This window comes from Caretta caretta, chromosome 1 (genome assembly GCF_965140235.1).
Source record: "Caretta caretta isolate rCarCar2 chromosome 1, rCarCar1.hap1, whole genome shotgun sequence".
NCBI classification, from domain to species: Eukaryota; Metazoa; Chordata; order Testudines; family Cheloniidae; genus Caretta; species Caretta caretta.
Genome location: NC_134206.1, coordinates 290,334,116 through 290,349,999, shown reverse-complemented (window position 1 = coordinate 290,349,999; position 15,884 = coordinate 290,334,116). Strand labels below are relative to the sequence as shown.

The 15,884-nt window shown below is 42.3% G+C and overlaps 1 protein-coding gene across 11 annotated transcripts in view; it reads right to left on the bottom strand.

Annotated features, from left to right (window-relative positions):
* Positions 1-15,884, bottom strand: part of GRIP1 (glutamate receptor interacting protein 1) — a 560,288-nt gene that overhangs the window by 161,583 nt on the left and 382,821 nt on the right. For 10 of the 11 annotated variants that reach the window (XM_048835827.2, XM_048835829.2, XM_048835824.2 and 7 more), the window contains exon 2: positions 3,865-3,945. The exons of the other annotated variant lie outside the window; for it this stretch is intronic. In XM_048835827.2, coding sequence (XP_048691784.1) covers positions 3,865-3,945 — 81 coding nt within the window. The remainder of the gene's footprint in view (positions 1-3,864; positions 3,946-15,884) is intronic. 11 annotated transcript variants of the gene reach the window in all.

Sequence of the window (15,884 nt, the reverse complement as noted above, 5' to 3'; positions counted from 1 at the left end):
ACCCTTATAGTTAGAAAGTTTTTCCTAATATCTAACCAAAATCTCTCTGGCTGTAGGTTAAGCACACTAATTCTTGTCCTACTGCAAGTGAACATGGAGAATAATTGATCCTCATCCTCTTTATAAAAGCCCTTGACTTATTTGAAGACTGGTATCAGGTACCCCCTTAGTCTTCTTTTCTCAAGACTAAACATGCTATTTTTTTAAACCTTCGCTCATACGTCACATTTTCTAAACATTTCATTGTTTTTGTTGCTTTTCACAGAACTCTCTCCAATTTGCACATATCTTTCCTAAAGTCTGGTGCCCAAAATTGGACACAGTACTCCAGCTGAGTTCTCACCAGTGCCAAGTACAATAGGACAATTACTTTCCGTGTCTGACAACACTCCTGTTAATACACCCCAGAATGATATTAGCCTTTTCTTAACTAGAATCGCTCTTGGCCCATATTCAATTTGTGGTCACAATAACCCACACATTCTTTTCAGCAATATTATATCTACCCAGTTATTCCCCATTTTGTAGCTGTGGATTTGATTTTTCCTTGCTAAGAAAATAAAAAGACAGAGAATGTCATGTGAAACTGCTTCAGAAGTCTTACTAAAATCAAGATATATCATGTTTATTGTTCTCCGCTACACTAGGCCACTACCCTGTCAAAGAAGAAAAGTACGTTGGTTTGACATGATTTGCTCTTGACAAAACTATGTTGGCTATTCCTTATAACCCTATTATCCTCTAAATCTTAAAACTGTTTAATAATTTATTCCAGTATCTTTCTAGGCATTGAAGTTAGGTTGATTGTTGCAACCATTCTTAGGTTGGCTACCAATTCAAACTTGAGACATACATTACACCCCAGTAGGGTTACACCTTTTGTTTGTGCCTCCTGTCAGCTTTTGTCTTAAGAGCCAAGGGCATCTCTCGAATAAGGCAGAAATGGTCAATTCACCTTCAGATTTGAACAAATTCTCTCTTATACACAGAGACAGAAGCCGAAAAAAAATTTACAGGACTTCCTCTACCGAAGATTCTTGAAGACTATTTTCCCAATGGATAGGCAGATGGAGAAGAGTACTTTGTTCAAAAGATAAGGACCTCCTTTTTCCAGGTTTTTTTAATTGCTCATTGTGATGGGGTGTACCCCCCACAGTGGTACTGAGAGGGTTGAATTAGGCCAGGTGGGCCCAATCAGCCAATTAAGCCGCAAATGAGGGAGATAATCTGCATGGGGAGCTAATTGCGAGGAAGCTCACCTGTGAAGGAAGAGGAAGTAGGCAGAGTCAGTATAAACCCAGGAATCTGGTAGCAGCAAAGGCTTCCCAGAGGAATTTTGCAGTCAGCCTCTGTTTAGTACAGAGGAAAGGAGGGAACCAAGGGAAATAGTAGGACCCTGGGGGCCTAGCCCTGTGGGAAAGGCATACACTGAAGAAAGCAGGGTGGGAAGAGAGCCAGTGGGATACACAGTAGGAAGAGCCCAGGGAGTAAGCAGCAAGGTTGTGGACTAAACAGAGCTTGGCTGCATGTTCTAGGGATCCTGGGTTGGAACCTGAGTAGAGGGTGGGCCTGGGTTCCCCTATGTGCCCCTGGGGAGGTAGCACTGGTGGGGCAGTGAACTGGAAGATTGCCTGGGTCACTGGAGGAGTGACAGGGTCAGGGCACTGGGTGTGAGAACTGCCGGAGGCCCCTTGAACAGAAGAGACTTTGAAAGATTATACGCTTGAAGTGGGGAATGCTGAGTGACCTGGCTGGAAGGCTGAGTAACAAAGAGGCAGCAGCAGCTCCTGGAGTGAGAGAGGAGCTGTGGACCAAGAGAGACAGAGAGAGACAGTGTGCAACAGAAGTGGTGTCGGCATCATGGAGCTAATCCCCAGAACAGCCAGGAGGAGGCGCCATTGCAGCAGTAAGTAGAGCACTCCCGTCACACTCATCAACCGGAGATGGTGTAAATGCTACTCACATTCAAGGCTGAAACTGGAAGAATCTCTGCCAAGCACAAGACTTTTAGACACTGGTTCTTCTAATTTCTTCCACAAGGATTATATTGGGAACACAGAACACAGCCTTATAAGTGTGCGTTCTTCTCCCAAATAAAGTAGGCATATTAAATGCAAGTCTGTGATGGACATGTGGCACAAACTGTTTCATACATAACTTTAAACTTCAATAATTCTCTCCTCCTCTCTCAATTTCAATTAAAAAAATTCCAAAAGAATACAATATAATAAATAGATACTTAATAAGTTGAGTTTTATTGCCTCATGATGTAAAATACTACCCAGTTATGGTACCAGCAGAGATCTGTATTCACCTCAGGAAGCACTGAATCTTGATTTTTATTGGACTGGAAAAACTAGTATGGGACCATGTAATTAAAGATTGCATAATAATACACACAGAATAAAGGCAGCACAGGAAATCTTTATTCTGGAGCTTTCTAACTTTTGAGAATTTGACTTTCATTAAATGAAAGGGGGCAGAAGGGAGTTGTTTGCCTATGTTCTTTTAGATAGAAAAAAAATAATTCTGTTATGCCCAACTGCAATGCTTTCCTCCGTCACTATATCATCGGGGTTTGAACCTTGGACCTTCAGCACTGCAGCACAGACCACAGAGACAGTGTGACTAAGACCAGGTTTATACTACAGACCTATATCGGTAGAATTATATTGCTCAGGAGTGTGAACAATCCACACCCCCTGAACAACACAATTATACCGCCCTAACCCCCTGTGTAGACAGAGCTATGTCGACAGTAGAGCTTCTCCCATTGGCATAGCTACTGCCTTTCAGGGAGGTGGATTAACTAAGCCAATGAAAGAAAATCTCCTGTTGGCGTAGGAGCATCTTCACTAAAGCGCTACAGCGGCGCAGCTGCATTGATGCAGTGTTTTAAGTGTAGACCTGCCCTAAGTGGCACTCGGTCTGTTATATTACAGCTCTGAGTTCCATTCCCAGCTTGTGGAACCTCTTAGTGGAATATCAGGCCTTGCTCAATAATAAAGGCTGTGAAGTCACAGATTTAGAAACACTAGTTAGTAGAACTGAGACTTGAATTTCTGGTATCTGGTATCTAGTACTGTGCATCTTCTACGAGGTCAAATGGTATTGTGGTTGGGAGACGGGGTGGCCACATCATTTATTTTGCCTGTGTCTCATCAGAGGAGGTTCAGCTTTGCGTGGCATGCTAGAGTGAGATACCAGCATCGTGTATGCACAGTGCTGACGTAATGTTGACCGAGTTTAGCAGTTAGCCTGAAGCAAGCTCTCCTGAACAAAAGACTAATGGGAAATGTCAGCTTCTAAAACGTTATAACTTGGCCCAGTTACTATTATTATGTAACACTTATATTACAGTAGTGCCTAGGGGGTCAACCCAATTGAGGCCTCATCGTGCTAGGGCTGTACAAACACATAGAAAATCACAGTCCCTGCCCCACAGAGTCTACAATCTAAAAGACAAGACATGATCGATGGGGGAGATAGACAAGAGAGTTGAGGTGGGGATGGTATAATATGGGACATATACAATTCCTAGGCAATCAGAAGCAGTGATCACAACACGCCACCGACAGAGACAGTCTGAACAGATTTTCCAAGAGGACAACAAAAAGCACTTCCTTGCCCCGAATGTTAAAGTGCCCCATGCAAACCAAGGGGGCATTATAATACTTGAAAAAGGCAGTCAGGTTTCTTTTATTATTTTTTTTATAATGAAAATGTAAGGCATCACTAGAGCTCTCCATATAATAAACCATAAACTGCTTGGTAAAACTAACCAATGATCTGGCTTCTCTAACTTGTAACGTATTGTTGTGAAAATGGGGTGAGGACAATTAAAATTTAAACTAGCTGGTCTACCTGGGATGCTCTGTCTCCTCACAGCCAATGCTCCTTCAGGTGGTTTTGTCTGGTTTGCAGATTTAGTATAGGGACTTTCATCTGAAAACAAACAAAACAAACAAACAGTGAAGGTTTCAGTTTTAAATACGTTGTAAGTGATGTATTTCAACATAATTTCTGATTTAACTAGCAATTTACTTCTCTCCCACAAAAAGGAACAATTTGATTACATACCAGGAACACTATTAGTCCTATAGGATTGTCATAAGGCAGCCCCACCCTTGTAAGGAAGGCTGAGCACCCTTGTAAGGAAGCCTGTGGCATAACAGTTTCCTTCCTTCTGAGACCACAGAAATAGTCCAAAGAATCTTCCCAAGTATATATAGCCCTTGTGGGGTTCATTTAATACAAAAGTCCCATCCATATAAATCATAACAAACAAGTCCCATAAATGAGAATTCCTCCAGCATAATCCAAACAGTATACATACTATGCGACATACAAGCCCTGCAGTTCCTCACGAAGCCCTGTCAGCATAGTTATTCCACCTCCCCAAGAGGCTGTAGCTATGTCAATGGGAGAAGCTCTCCTGTCAACCTAGCACTGTCTACATGGGAGGTCGGGGGGGGGGGAGAGGGGGAGAGAAGAGGGTATAACTATGTTATTTGGGGAGTGGATTTTTACGCCCCTGAGCAATGTAGTTACACTGATATAGGTCTGTAGTGTAGACCTGGCCTAAGTGGGATTAAGGGTGATGCTCCTCTTGATCAACCTTGATCCTTCTGAGAGTCACTGGGTTTGGCTAGCAGGGCAGATGGGCCATCCATTAAAGGCAGAAACAGGTAGAAATGAGTTGCTTCCTGCTTCCCCATAGCAGCCTTCTCAATGGGGGGAAAAAAACAGTTTACAGTGCACCTTTAAATAAAAATTACCACCAGAGAAAGACTTCAATAGGAACTATATGTGTTAATTAGGCACTAGTATTGATAGTGTTTACTTCACTTTCTCAATCAAAAGAAAAAATAAAAGGGAATTAGAGCCTACTTTGTGGGTCCTTTAATCTGGTTCTCGACCAGCTCTTTATGCATTATCAAATATTTCTATTTGCATACTTTTTTCTCTTTAAATTGGGAAGGACCAATTAGTTTTTAGAATATGCATACAGCCATGCGTAAATACAGATCAATAGCTAAAGGAATCTAAGCCTAAGTTATCTAGTGACATCTTGAGATGCATCAAAAATCAGTAGATGAATAATATAAACATATTTTTGGCTATCAATTTTTCTTTTTAATGGACCCTCTTGAGATTTTTTTCTCTCTTTACTGATTACTGTATTTGTGACATGTAAAATCTCAGACTCCATTAGATTATTATATCGGAGGGTAAACCATTCATTTTTATTCCAATAAGATAAGGGTTTGGTTAGCATAATTTAAAACCAGGTCTCAGATAAAAGACACTACAAAGAACAGTTCATTTTTTTCAAACTACAGATCTTCTACAACAAATTCCACTTAGTAAGGCAGACTCAAAAAACAAGCTTCTGAACATTAGCAACAAGGTAAAGGCTGTTGTATAGCCATGCCCCTGGAAGGGAATGGAGCGAATAATTAAAAGCATCTCAGTGCATCAGGTCTGCAAGATATCATTGCTTCTACTACAGTAAGATTAACTCCCATTGCCATAGAACTATACAGTCATAATGAGAAAAATAACACAGCCCCTGCTACTCTGTACCCTAGCGTGAAGCCAAAGACCATAACAAACAGGCTCTAGAGAGAAACAGACAGGATACTGAAATGGATTTAAGTCATGCCTACGTTAAGACAAACGTGGACTTTGGAGGAAGCACCATCTATCCTTCCACCTTAAAAAAAAAACAGTTTTGGTAAAGCTACTTTATTGTATGAGGGGATACAGTCCTCTTGGATTTTGAAAGGAAGGTCTGGAGAGAGAAGTTAGTGCTTGTGAAAGAAGCTGAATTGATCTTTCTCATCCACAGAAAAGGCAACGCACAGCTACTGGCAGTACAAGGTTCCCCACGCTACGCCAATAGGGGGAAGTTTAGATACCCCATCCATGCAATCTTTAGCTCTGTCTTATAGAAGATGCCAACTGTGATGGTAACTATTGTGGCAGTGAAACTTTTCTATTAAGAAATGAACAGAGATCATTAATGTAGTTTCACATAATCTGATGAACAATGATGACGTCTGGTTACTACCAATATCTGAACAGGGGGCTTATAGACAAAAAATATCCATTGAACAAAACAGTCCTGTCCTAGTGTTCCTTGTTAAAATATTCAATTGAAATGAATGACTTTAGGCAGACTGGAGAGAAGACAAAGGGAAGAGGAATTCTCACAAGTAGACATTCACGCCCTATTTCTAAAGAGATAAGTAAATCAACTAACATTTCCTGTGAGAACAGGATTTTCCCAGTATCTCACTGCATTTTAGGGGGTCCTGGTCTCAAAGTGAAGTTTATAAGGCTCACAGGTGCCCAGGTAGATTTGAGTAGGTACTTTGTGTTGCCAGACCCCTCGAAGAAGCAGTGCAGATGGTTGCACTATGAAGATCAGAGAAGAGAAGAGGGGCCAGTTAGTCAAAGTTTCCTGGAGCCAGTGGCTCATATGGCTGATAAGGCACATCAGTTTCATAGCCAATGGTACACACAAGGGAGTGTTGGGGCCAGCATCACATCCAACTGCTTTGACTTTCCTAACTGAAAGGAGCAGGTACCCATTTTGCAGCGGGGTAAACTGGAGGTGGCCTTTCAGTGTGAGATTGAGTGAAACTTGAACCTTCAGGATTGCAGTTGAGCACCTTAATGACTCAGCCACTGCACCTCTAGCCAACACCCCAAAAATGTAAAGGGTAAAAAGCTACAGATAATCTCCATAACCTTTAACTAAAGATTAGGTGAAAGGGTGGTGGATTTCAAGGCTTGTTATATGGAGAGAAGTTACGTGGCATAGCAGAGGGGCATTCCATTATTCAGATTAGATTATAGTCAGGAGTATAAATATCATTTAGATAAAATCCTGAATGTAAATATATACTGATTATTTAACATTCATAGGGAGATATTCCTACCCTTTAATTAATTTCTGTTACACTAAACTAAGTGTTTTGTTACTGAGGAGCAAAAACATTTATCTGCAGCACTTTCATATACACAACTACAAATTTTGCCTCTTATATTCACTAGCTCTTTCCCATTTCTAGAGAGATCATACTGCAGGTGTTCATTTTTACTACGGTGGAAATAGCACTGCTCTGTAGATGCAGTCCTTGACCTGCATTCATTGCATCAACGGATTTTTTAAAAAAATTTCCTCTGGCTGAGAGATTAGACAGTCTGTGGTAAACAAACAAGTTTTAGTAAGTCACTATGTTGTACTGCGGTAATTGCTATGCTAGCAGATTCCTTAACTTAATGACTACAGGAAAAGCTTTTCGTGTTAACTATCAGGTTTCAATTTCCATGGCTATGAAGACAGACAAATTGCATATTCCTTGTAGTTGTTTGTACACAATACTGAGCAAGTTACCAGAACATTTTCATTTACATCTTTCCTGAGCAGAATGCATAACTAATCTTTGAGGAAAAGTCTCACAGATTACTGACATATGAACTTCTTAAATTGGTAAGCAGAATAGCCTTCATTCTTTTACCTGTCCTTTCTAAAATTATTGCTGCCAATGGTAAAATTTAGTGATTACATATACATCACATTACACCTTCAAAGCCCAATACATACATACACTAATTAATTAGCACTATCACTATCACCACTGAAATCTTTACAAATGACTTATTTTGTAAATAATTAACATTAGTGAGATCCTCCTCGTTCCCTGTGCACTGGAGGGCAAAGACCACAATATCTAGTTGCAAAGATTATAGTGACCACCACCACCGCTGCATATGGTATAGGCAACTGGTGCAATGTGTCCACTGCCTATCATTATAATTAATATTGTCTCATTGTTTCTTTGTGCTCCCCAGTCTATCTATCAGCATCCATCTCTCTCGGACAGAGACCATCATTTAGTTCTGTGTTTGTACATTATTCCTAGTGCAACATGGCCCTGATGCATGACGGGGGCTCCTATATTCTACTGCAATAAAAATAATAAATTCTTTCTACAAACATATACACTGTACAATGCATACATGGGGGCTTCCTTGTTTGTTCCCTTCCCCACCATTTCAAGTATCTGCTACTGTACCTAGCTCCCCCCCCCCAAAAAAAAAAAAAAGAGAGAGAGAGAGAGAGTACTACGTGAGATCTTTGGTTTTTATTGTACTCAGTTTGATAGCCTCCTTAAAAAAAAAATTACTAAGCAGTGACAAGACAGTGAGTAAGAGGAAAGTTGTAGGATATCTCCTCCACAGTACAGTACAGGCATTCAAAACATCAATCGGCTTAAGATGACTACATTATTTATGTGTCACAACAGATGACTGTGAAAGTATCTGATAACAGAACTTTGCCTGAAACCATAATACCACCAATAAGAAGAATCTGTAAGACAAATCCCCGTGTCAACACTTCATGAGTCCCTCTTCCAAAACCTTATTAACCAGCCTGAGGTATGTGCTTTAGCTGCTACTGCAGCTTGTTAGGGCAATAACTATGGAGCCAATATACAGTAAGGCCCAAATCCTGGGCAGCACCACACAGCCTGAGAACTGGGCTGTGCACTGCTCTGCCCTACAGGATGTGAAGGGGATCTTCTTACCCCAAATTGCAGCACAGTTATGGAGCTGCCACTTTAGCTCTCCTTCACGGGAAGGAGATGATGGGGGGGAAGGGATTCACATGCAATGATCCCTCAGTCTCACCCTGTTGCCTCTCTATAGCACAACTGCTCTCCATTCGCATCTGATGGGACACCCTCTTTACTCCACCACTTACTTGCACAGAGGGAAAGCACCTGTTTCTCAAGTCTCTGTTGCTAAAGAGGCCGGTGGAGGATTTGACCCCAAATTCATGTGTCTGATGCATTTCAAGTTTGGTTGTTTTTTACTTCAAGACTCCGGAGATAACAGCTAAAAGGAATTGTAGCAACAGTGACCTTGGGTGACATTTTTTAGGATGAAGAGTTCTGTCCCTCTAAAGGCATTTTCCCCGTATACTTCACCCCCTCTCCCACAAAGGCCCCATAGTGGGCTAAGTTAGACTTCTGATTTAGGAGATCTGAACATAGCACTTTCAAGAGCCTAATAATGCTGCTCTTGGGTAGACCTGAGGACACGGACAAAGAGACACCAGTTGTTCCCATCTCCAGGTTCTCATCATGTTGAGTTCTGATGTAACCTCAGCCTCTGTTAGCCCATGGAGTTTGGGATATAACCCCAACACAGGTGTACAGTGTTATGCCATTACACCTTAAGCTGGCCAGTGTATTCTGGGCACCCACCAGAAAATTGTAGTGCTCTATATTTGTAGCTGCTTGTTCTGTGTCGAGTAGCATGTTTGGGGAACAGTACAGAATCATATGCTTTATCCATATATTCGCCTGTACAAAAAAGTATTGATCCTGGTGTAATTTTTAAAGAGACAGTATGATGATGAGGATGATGTGTTGAGTTGTTAAGAATTAGTCCACTACTGCTGAAACTGCAGTGTCTCCAAACAAGTTAGTTTGTCAAAAACGACTGAAATTAACGAGCACATGCCTCACATTTTCTGTCTTTGGAATTCCTAAAGCTAATATATCTGAGTCACAGGATGACAGCTCTCGTATTCCTGAAACTCATAATGAAGAGCATTATGAATAACAGGAACAGAATTCAGACACACAAAGGCAATAACATAGATCTTACTCCACTCTACATGACACTTCTTCTGCTCGGTCAGCTCTAGCTAACATTAGGTTAGCAATTCTACTGTTTGTTACTGCTCTGCAGCCATCAGATCCAGAAGGGAATCTGTTAGACTTATCCAAAACTCTCATTTTCTGCAGAGTATTACATTTGTAGCAGCTGTTAAACGCTAAAGGGTTGGGTTGCTAGGACCTCTTCGGTTACATCCATAGCTTGTGGTTAGAGCAGGGGCGGGCAAACTTTTTGGCTTGAGGACCACATTGGGTTTCCAAAATTGTATGGACGGCCAGTTAGGGAAGGCTGTGCCTCCCCAAACAGCCAGGCGTGGCCCGGCCCCCGCCCCCTATCTGACCCCCCTGCTTCTCGCCCCCTGACGGCCCCCCCGGGACCCCTGCCCCATCCACCCCTCCCTGACCGCCCCCAGACCCCCTGCCCCTGACTGCCCCATCCAACCCCTCCTCTCCTTCCTGACTTCCCCCTGGGACCCCTGCCCAATCCAACCACCACCCCTTCTCCCTGACTGCCCCCGGACCCCTGCCCCTGACTGCCCCCCGCCGCCCCATCCAACCCCCACCTCCTTCCTGACTGCCCCCCATTCCCTGCCCTCTGACCACCCCAACCCCTGTCCACACCCCCACCCCCTGAACTCCCCTGCCCTCTATCCAACCCCCCCGCCCCCTGCCCCTTACCACGCTGCCTGGAGCACCAGTGGCTGGCGGCGCTACAGCCATGCCACCTGGCTGGAGCCAGCCAGATCACAGCGCAGCACCGAGCACCGGGTCAGGCTGGACTCTGCAGCTGCGCTGCCCCAGGAGCTCGCCACCCCGTCGCCCAGAGCATTGTGCTGGTGGCGCAGTGAGGCCGTGGGGGAGGGGGGACAGCAGGGGAGGGGCCGGGGGCGAGTCTCCCGGGCCAGGAGCTCAGGGGCCGGGCAGAAGGGTCCCGCGGGCCATAGTTTGCCCACCTCTGGGTTAGAGCCCTTCACAACAATAAAGAAACTTTGCTATTTCTTACAAGCCCAAAGGTTGGAGGATTCTTAGGGATAGTGGGCCCATTGAGGATAGAGCCTACTACTATGAGTAATCCTACTGAAGACAATGGCAGCCATATATCCCTAATTGAAATGAAGGCATTCTGGATGACAACATATTAAAGTAATTTCACAACATGTATGCAATATCCTGCACAGGTCAGTAGCAATATTCATGTGCAAATCATGGATAGTAATGTCACATCTTTGAAAAGGTCGACTTTACATAGCAACCTGATGAAATCAAGAATAGTATGCCTTATACAGAAAGTGAATTTTACTTTGTATAATTAATATTTGCAAAGTGCTTTGGAGGTTAAAAGCCCTATGCAATGTTAAATATAAAGTATAGTTTAGAGTGGATGAAAAACAGCTGTATCTAATTGGGAATAGTTTGTGATGCCCCAATGTCCTGAAATTTTCTAGGAATTATTGTGTATTTAGAAAATCTACCCGGATTCTTGATGTTACACTTGGCATTAACATTTTCAGCACAGTAAGAACTGCTGTTAATAAAGCCATTGAGAAAAACATTTAGGAGGCGGCTGTTCTTGGAAAGAAGAACATTTTGGAATATTTACTTTTAAATAATGCAAGAGCCCAGATTAGAACTAATATTATGGATTGACCAGGGTTACCACAATGTCTTAATCTGTACTGGAGAGTTTGATGGCCTATAACAGCAGAAAATAGAGGCAGTGCTGGCCAAATGTTTTCAATGTTGTGTAACAAACACTGTCTGAATTTACAGGTTTCATAGAACAGCACAATGTCAACAATCTACTACACACATATATTATCCTTTTTCAGACTTGTCAAGAAACGTTTAAGCATAAAAAAATGATCCACCATTTTACATCAAGTGGTGCAAAGGGTAAAAATTGCACGAGCACCTAAGTCCCATTTTTCAAAAGTGGCTCAAGTGGCACTGACTTCCAATGAGACTTCAGCTCCTAAGTGCCTAAGTCACTTTTGAAAATGGGACTTCAGCAATTTAAAAAATTTTACCCAAAGAGCTTTACATTCAAAACTTTAAGTGCCGGAATGGTCATGAACGAACTATACCTCTAAACAGCACAAATATGAATGTAATCATTTTATTCACTTTTTATTGCACTCTGTGATTCTCACCCTTACCCTCTAGAAATCATCATTAAGAAAACTTAAGGCCTTCTATTTTCCACTTATTTGGAAGTTTTGGGGTGTGTGTGTGTGTATTGGGAGAAACAGGAGGAAGAGGATGTTAAAAATCCTGAATATATTATTTCTCCTCCTACACTTAGCCGACTGTCACATGCTGTATCTGCAGACATCATTCTCAAACAGTACTAGCATCCAGCAAATAACTACTAGCACGCTAAGACATACATAAGGTGAAAGAAAGTTGAATAAATCTTTATTCTATTCTCTGAGTTCTGAATTAGAATAATAGAATATCAGGGTTGGAAGGGACCTCAGGAGGTCATCTAGTCCAACCCCCTGCTCAAAGCAGGACCAATCACCAATTAAATCATCCCAGCCAGGGCTTTGTCAAGCCTGACCTTAAAAACTTCTAAGGAAGGAGATTCTACCACCTCCCTAGGTAACGCATTCCAGTGTTTCACCACCCTCCTAGTGAAAAAGTTTTTCTAATATGCAGCCTAAACCTCCCCAATTGCAACTTGAGACCATTACTCCTTGTCCTGTCCTCTTCTACCACTGAGAATAGTCTAGAACCATCCTCTCTGGAACCACCTCTCAGGTAGTTGAAAGCAGCTATCAAATCCCCCCTCATTCTTCTCTTCCGCAGACTAAACTATCCCAGTTCCCTCAGCCTCTCCTCATAAGTCATGTGTTCCAGACTCCTGATCATTTGTGTTGCCCTTCGCTGGACTCTCTCCAATTTATCCACATCCTTCTTGTAGCGTGGGGCCCAAAACTGGACACAGTACTCCAGATGAGGCCTCACCAATGTCGAATAGAGGGGAACGATTACGTCCCTTGATCTGCTCGCTATGTCCCTACTTATACATCCCAAAATGCCATTGGTCTTCTTGGTAACAAGGGCACACTGCTGACTCATATCCAGCTTCTCGTCCACTGTCACCCCTAGGTCCTTTTCTGCAGAACTGCTGCCTAGCCATTCGGTCCCTAGTCTGTAGCGGTGCATTGGGTTCTTCCGTCCTAAGTGCAGGACCCTGCACTTATCCTTATTGAACCTCATCAGATTTCTTTTGGCCCAATCCTCCAATTTGTCTAGGTCCCTCTGTATCCTATCCCTGCCCTCCAGCGTATCTACCACTCCTCCTAGTTTAGTATCATCCGCAAATTTGCTGAGAGTGCAATCCACACCATCCTCCAGATCATTTATGAAGATATTGAACAAAACCGGCCCCAGGACCGACCCCTGGGGCACTCCACTTGACACTGGCTGCCAACTAGACATGGAGCCATTGATCACTACCCGTTGAGCCCGACAATCTAGCCAACTTTCTACCCACCTTATAGTGCATTCATCCAGCCCATACTTCTTTAACTTGCTGACAAGAATACTGTGGGAGACCGTGTCAAAAGCTTTGCTAAAGCCAAGAAACAATACATCCACTGCTTTCCCTTCATCCACAGAACCAGTAATCTCATCATAGAAGGCGATTAGATTAGTCAGGCATGACCTTCCCTTGGTGAATCCATGCTGACTGTTCCTGATCACTTTCTTCTCATGTAAGTGCTTCAGGATTGATTCTTTGAGGACCTGCTCCATGATTTTTCCGGGGACTGAGGTGAGGCTGACTGGCCTGTAGTTCCCAGGATCCTCCTTCTTCCCTTTTTTAAAGATTGGCACTACATTAGCCTTTTTCCAGTCATCTGGGACTTCCCCCATTCGCCACGAGTTTTCAAAGATAATGGCCAATGGCTCTGCAATCACAGCCGCCAATTCCTTTAGCACTCTCAGATGCAACTCGTCCGGCCCCAAGGACTTGTGCACGTCCAGCTTTTCTAAATAGTCCCTAACTACCTCTTTCTCCACAGAGGGCTGGCCATCTACTCCCCATGCTGTGATGCCCAGCGCAGCAGTCTGGGAGCTGACCTTGTTAGTAATTTTCTGGTTCTTTAGTACAAAACCATCCCAATGATACTCTTGAGCTAATGGAAGCTACAGCACTCTGTAATTATGTATCTTAAACTTCCGACTGAGATCTAAAACACGCAGTGAATTTTACTGTCTAAAAGTAAGCTAAAGGTAAGTCACTTAAAAAACTTAGATGCCTAAAATTAAGCTACATAACCAATATTTAGGCACCTGAATAGAAATGGCCTGATTCTCAAAAGCTGCTGAGCTCTCATATAGTCCTTTCGCTATGGGAGATGCATATCTTTTTAAGATTGCCTGTAAAAAGGCAACTGGATATAGTAAAGTTGCCTCTGGAACTGTTGGCATACAGTGAAACTCTCCTTCAATGAATTCTCTAATAAAGAAGAAATCCTATTACAATAACATGTTTTTAAATCTACCAAGCAGAGATTACTTCAAATCCTATAAATATTTATTTTTCTGTTTGTAAAAATGTCAAATGTTTGCTAGAAGATTAAACCCAGTGCCATAAAATAGAATAATTACTGAACCATTAAATAATCTAACCCCCATTTTACGTTGTAAAGTGGGGTACTACAATAGTGTCTTGAGCTGCCATGTTTATTTCTCTGCAAATGATGTACAGTGCAGAACACAAAAATGAAGTACATGGAGTTTATTCACATCTGCTAAAATGGGAGAACGCGCAGTAGTAAGGCATGGAAATTTCTTTTCATATCACCTACTCCATCTCTTTACTAATGCATGATTGTGCTGCATAGTTCATTTTATACTCCTGTGGCCAGTCTAGTCCCAAATGATGGGGCTTCCACCACTATCTTTAAGAAGAAAATTCTTCAGTGAAATAGCTCACACTGATAGGAAGCTTTTCCTGATATTCAACCTAAATTTTCCTTTTCTGAACTTCATCCCATCATTCCTAGTTAGATTCCTAACTGTAGGACGCTTATCCAAACGACAGACCTTTCTGGTCCTCTCATCACAATGTATTTTGGCTGTAGAGACTGTTTGGTTTTGCAAAACACATCCACAGAGAGCAGCCATGTTGCATTGTTTTGACAAAGCATTGCATACTGATGCAACATCACAGTATGTGTGCATCAGCTTTTTAAGCACAACCTGAAAACTATATCCTGTGTGATAACTAAGATATCTTTATACACTAACTAAAACCCACAAAAAAACATTTGGCATTGGTGGCTAGCGATCCCCCCAACAGAAGCTTTTGTGAAAAACTGTCCTTAGAAATTTTTTCAAATGTTGGCAAGTTTGTAACCTCTTAACTATAGAGTAAATACTGTGACACTAGCAATAGAGTAGGGAGAAAAGACCAGTCCTCTCCTTTGCCCCCCTTTCTCCCACTTTAGTAGGCACTTACCTTTGCTACTTTACTGTTTTCTTTCATAAACGTTTATATTTGAATAACCTTAATATTGCTTTGGATCCTCTTGCGTCCTTCCCCCCTCTCCCTACAGCTGTACCTCAAATCCCCTCCAGCTAGGTTTTTATTGACCTGTTGAGACTGAGCAGCCTTGGTCTTTGTTCATGACTTATTAGGGGGAAAATAACAGGCTTGCAGTGTGGTAACATTTCATCCTGATAAAGCCTTTTTGTGATTGTATGGTTTGATATAATCTTGTTTTCTTGTAATCTATTATTACATCTACCCTCCTGCAGTTAAAATGTGATAGCAGAATGTTTCCTGGATATTTGATCTGTACAGATCCTGAAATATACATCTACTGTACTGGTGGTTTCGCATATTCTGATGTCCTCTATGCTTCCTTGGATATCTGCTAAAGCTTTCTTGCAGGTGAGCTGCCTAGAACTTAAAAAGCGGAAGTGGTGATTGAAACTGCCACAAGGTTGTTTTAAAGCCTAGTGGATTTTCCCTGAATAGCTATATATGGATACTCATCTTTTCAGCAGTACGTGCTGGAGAACTAGCCAGCCCTGGTTTCCCTATGTGCACAGCAAAGCAGAACAAGCATATTCACTTCTGCTACTGTCATATCTGGCAGAGATCTGAGGTAGGGTGTGTGTGTGTGTATCAAAAGGTACCTTTTATACAGCATGCCAAGGAAAACAGAATCC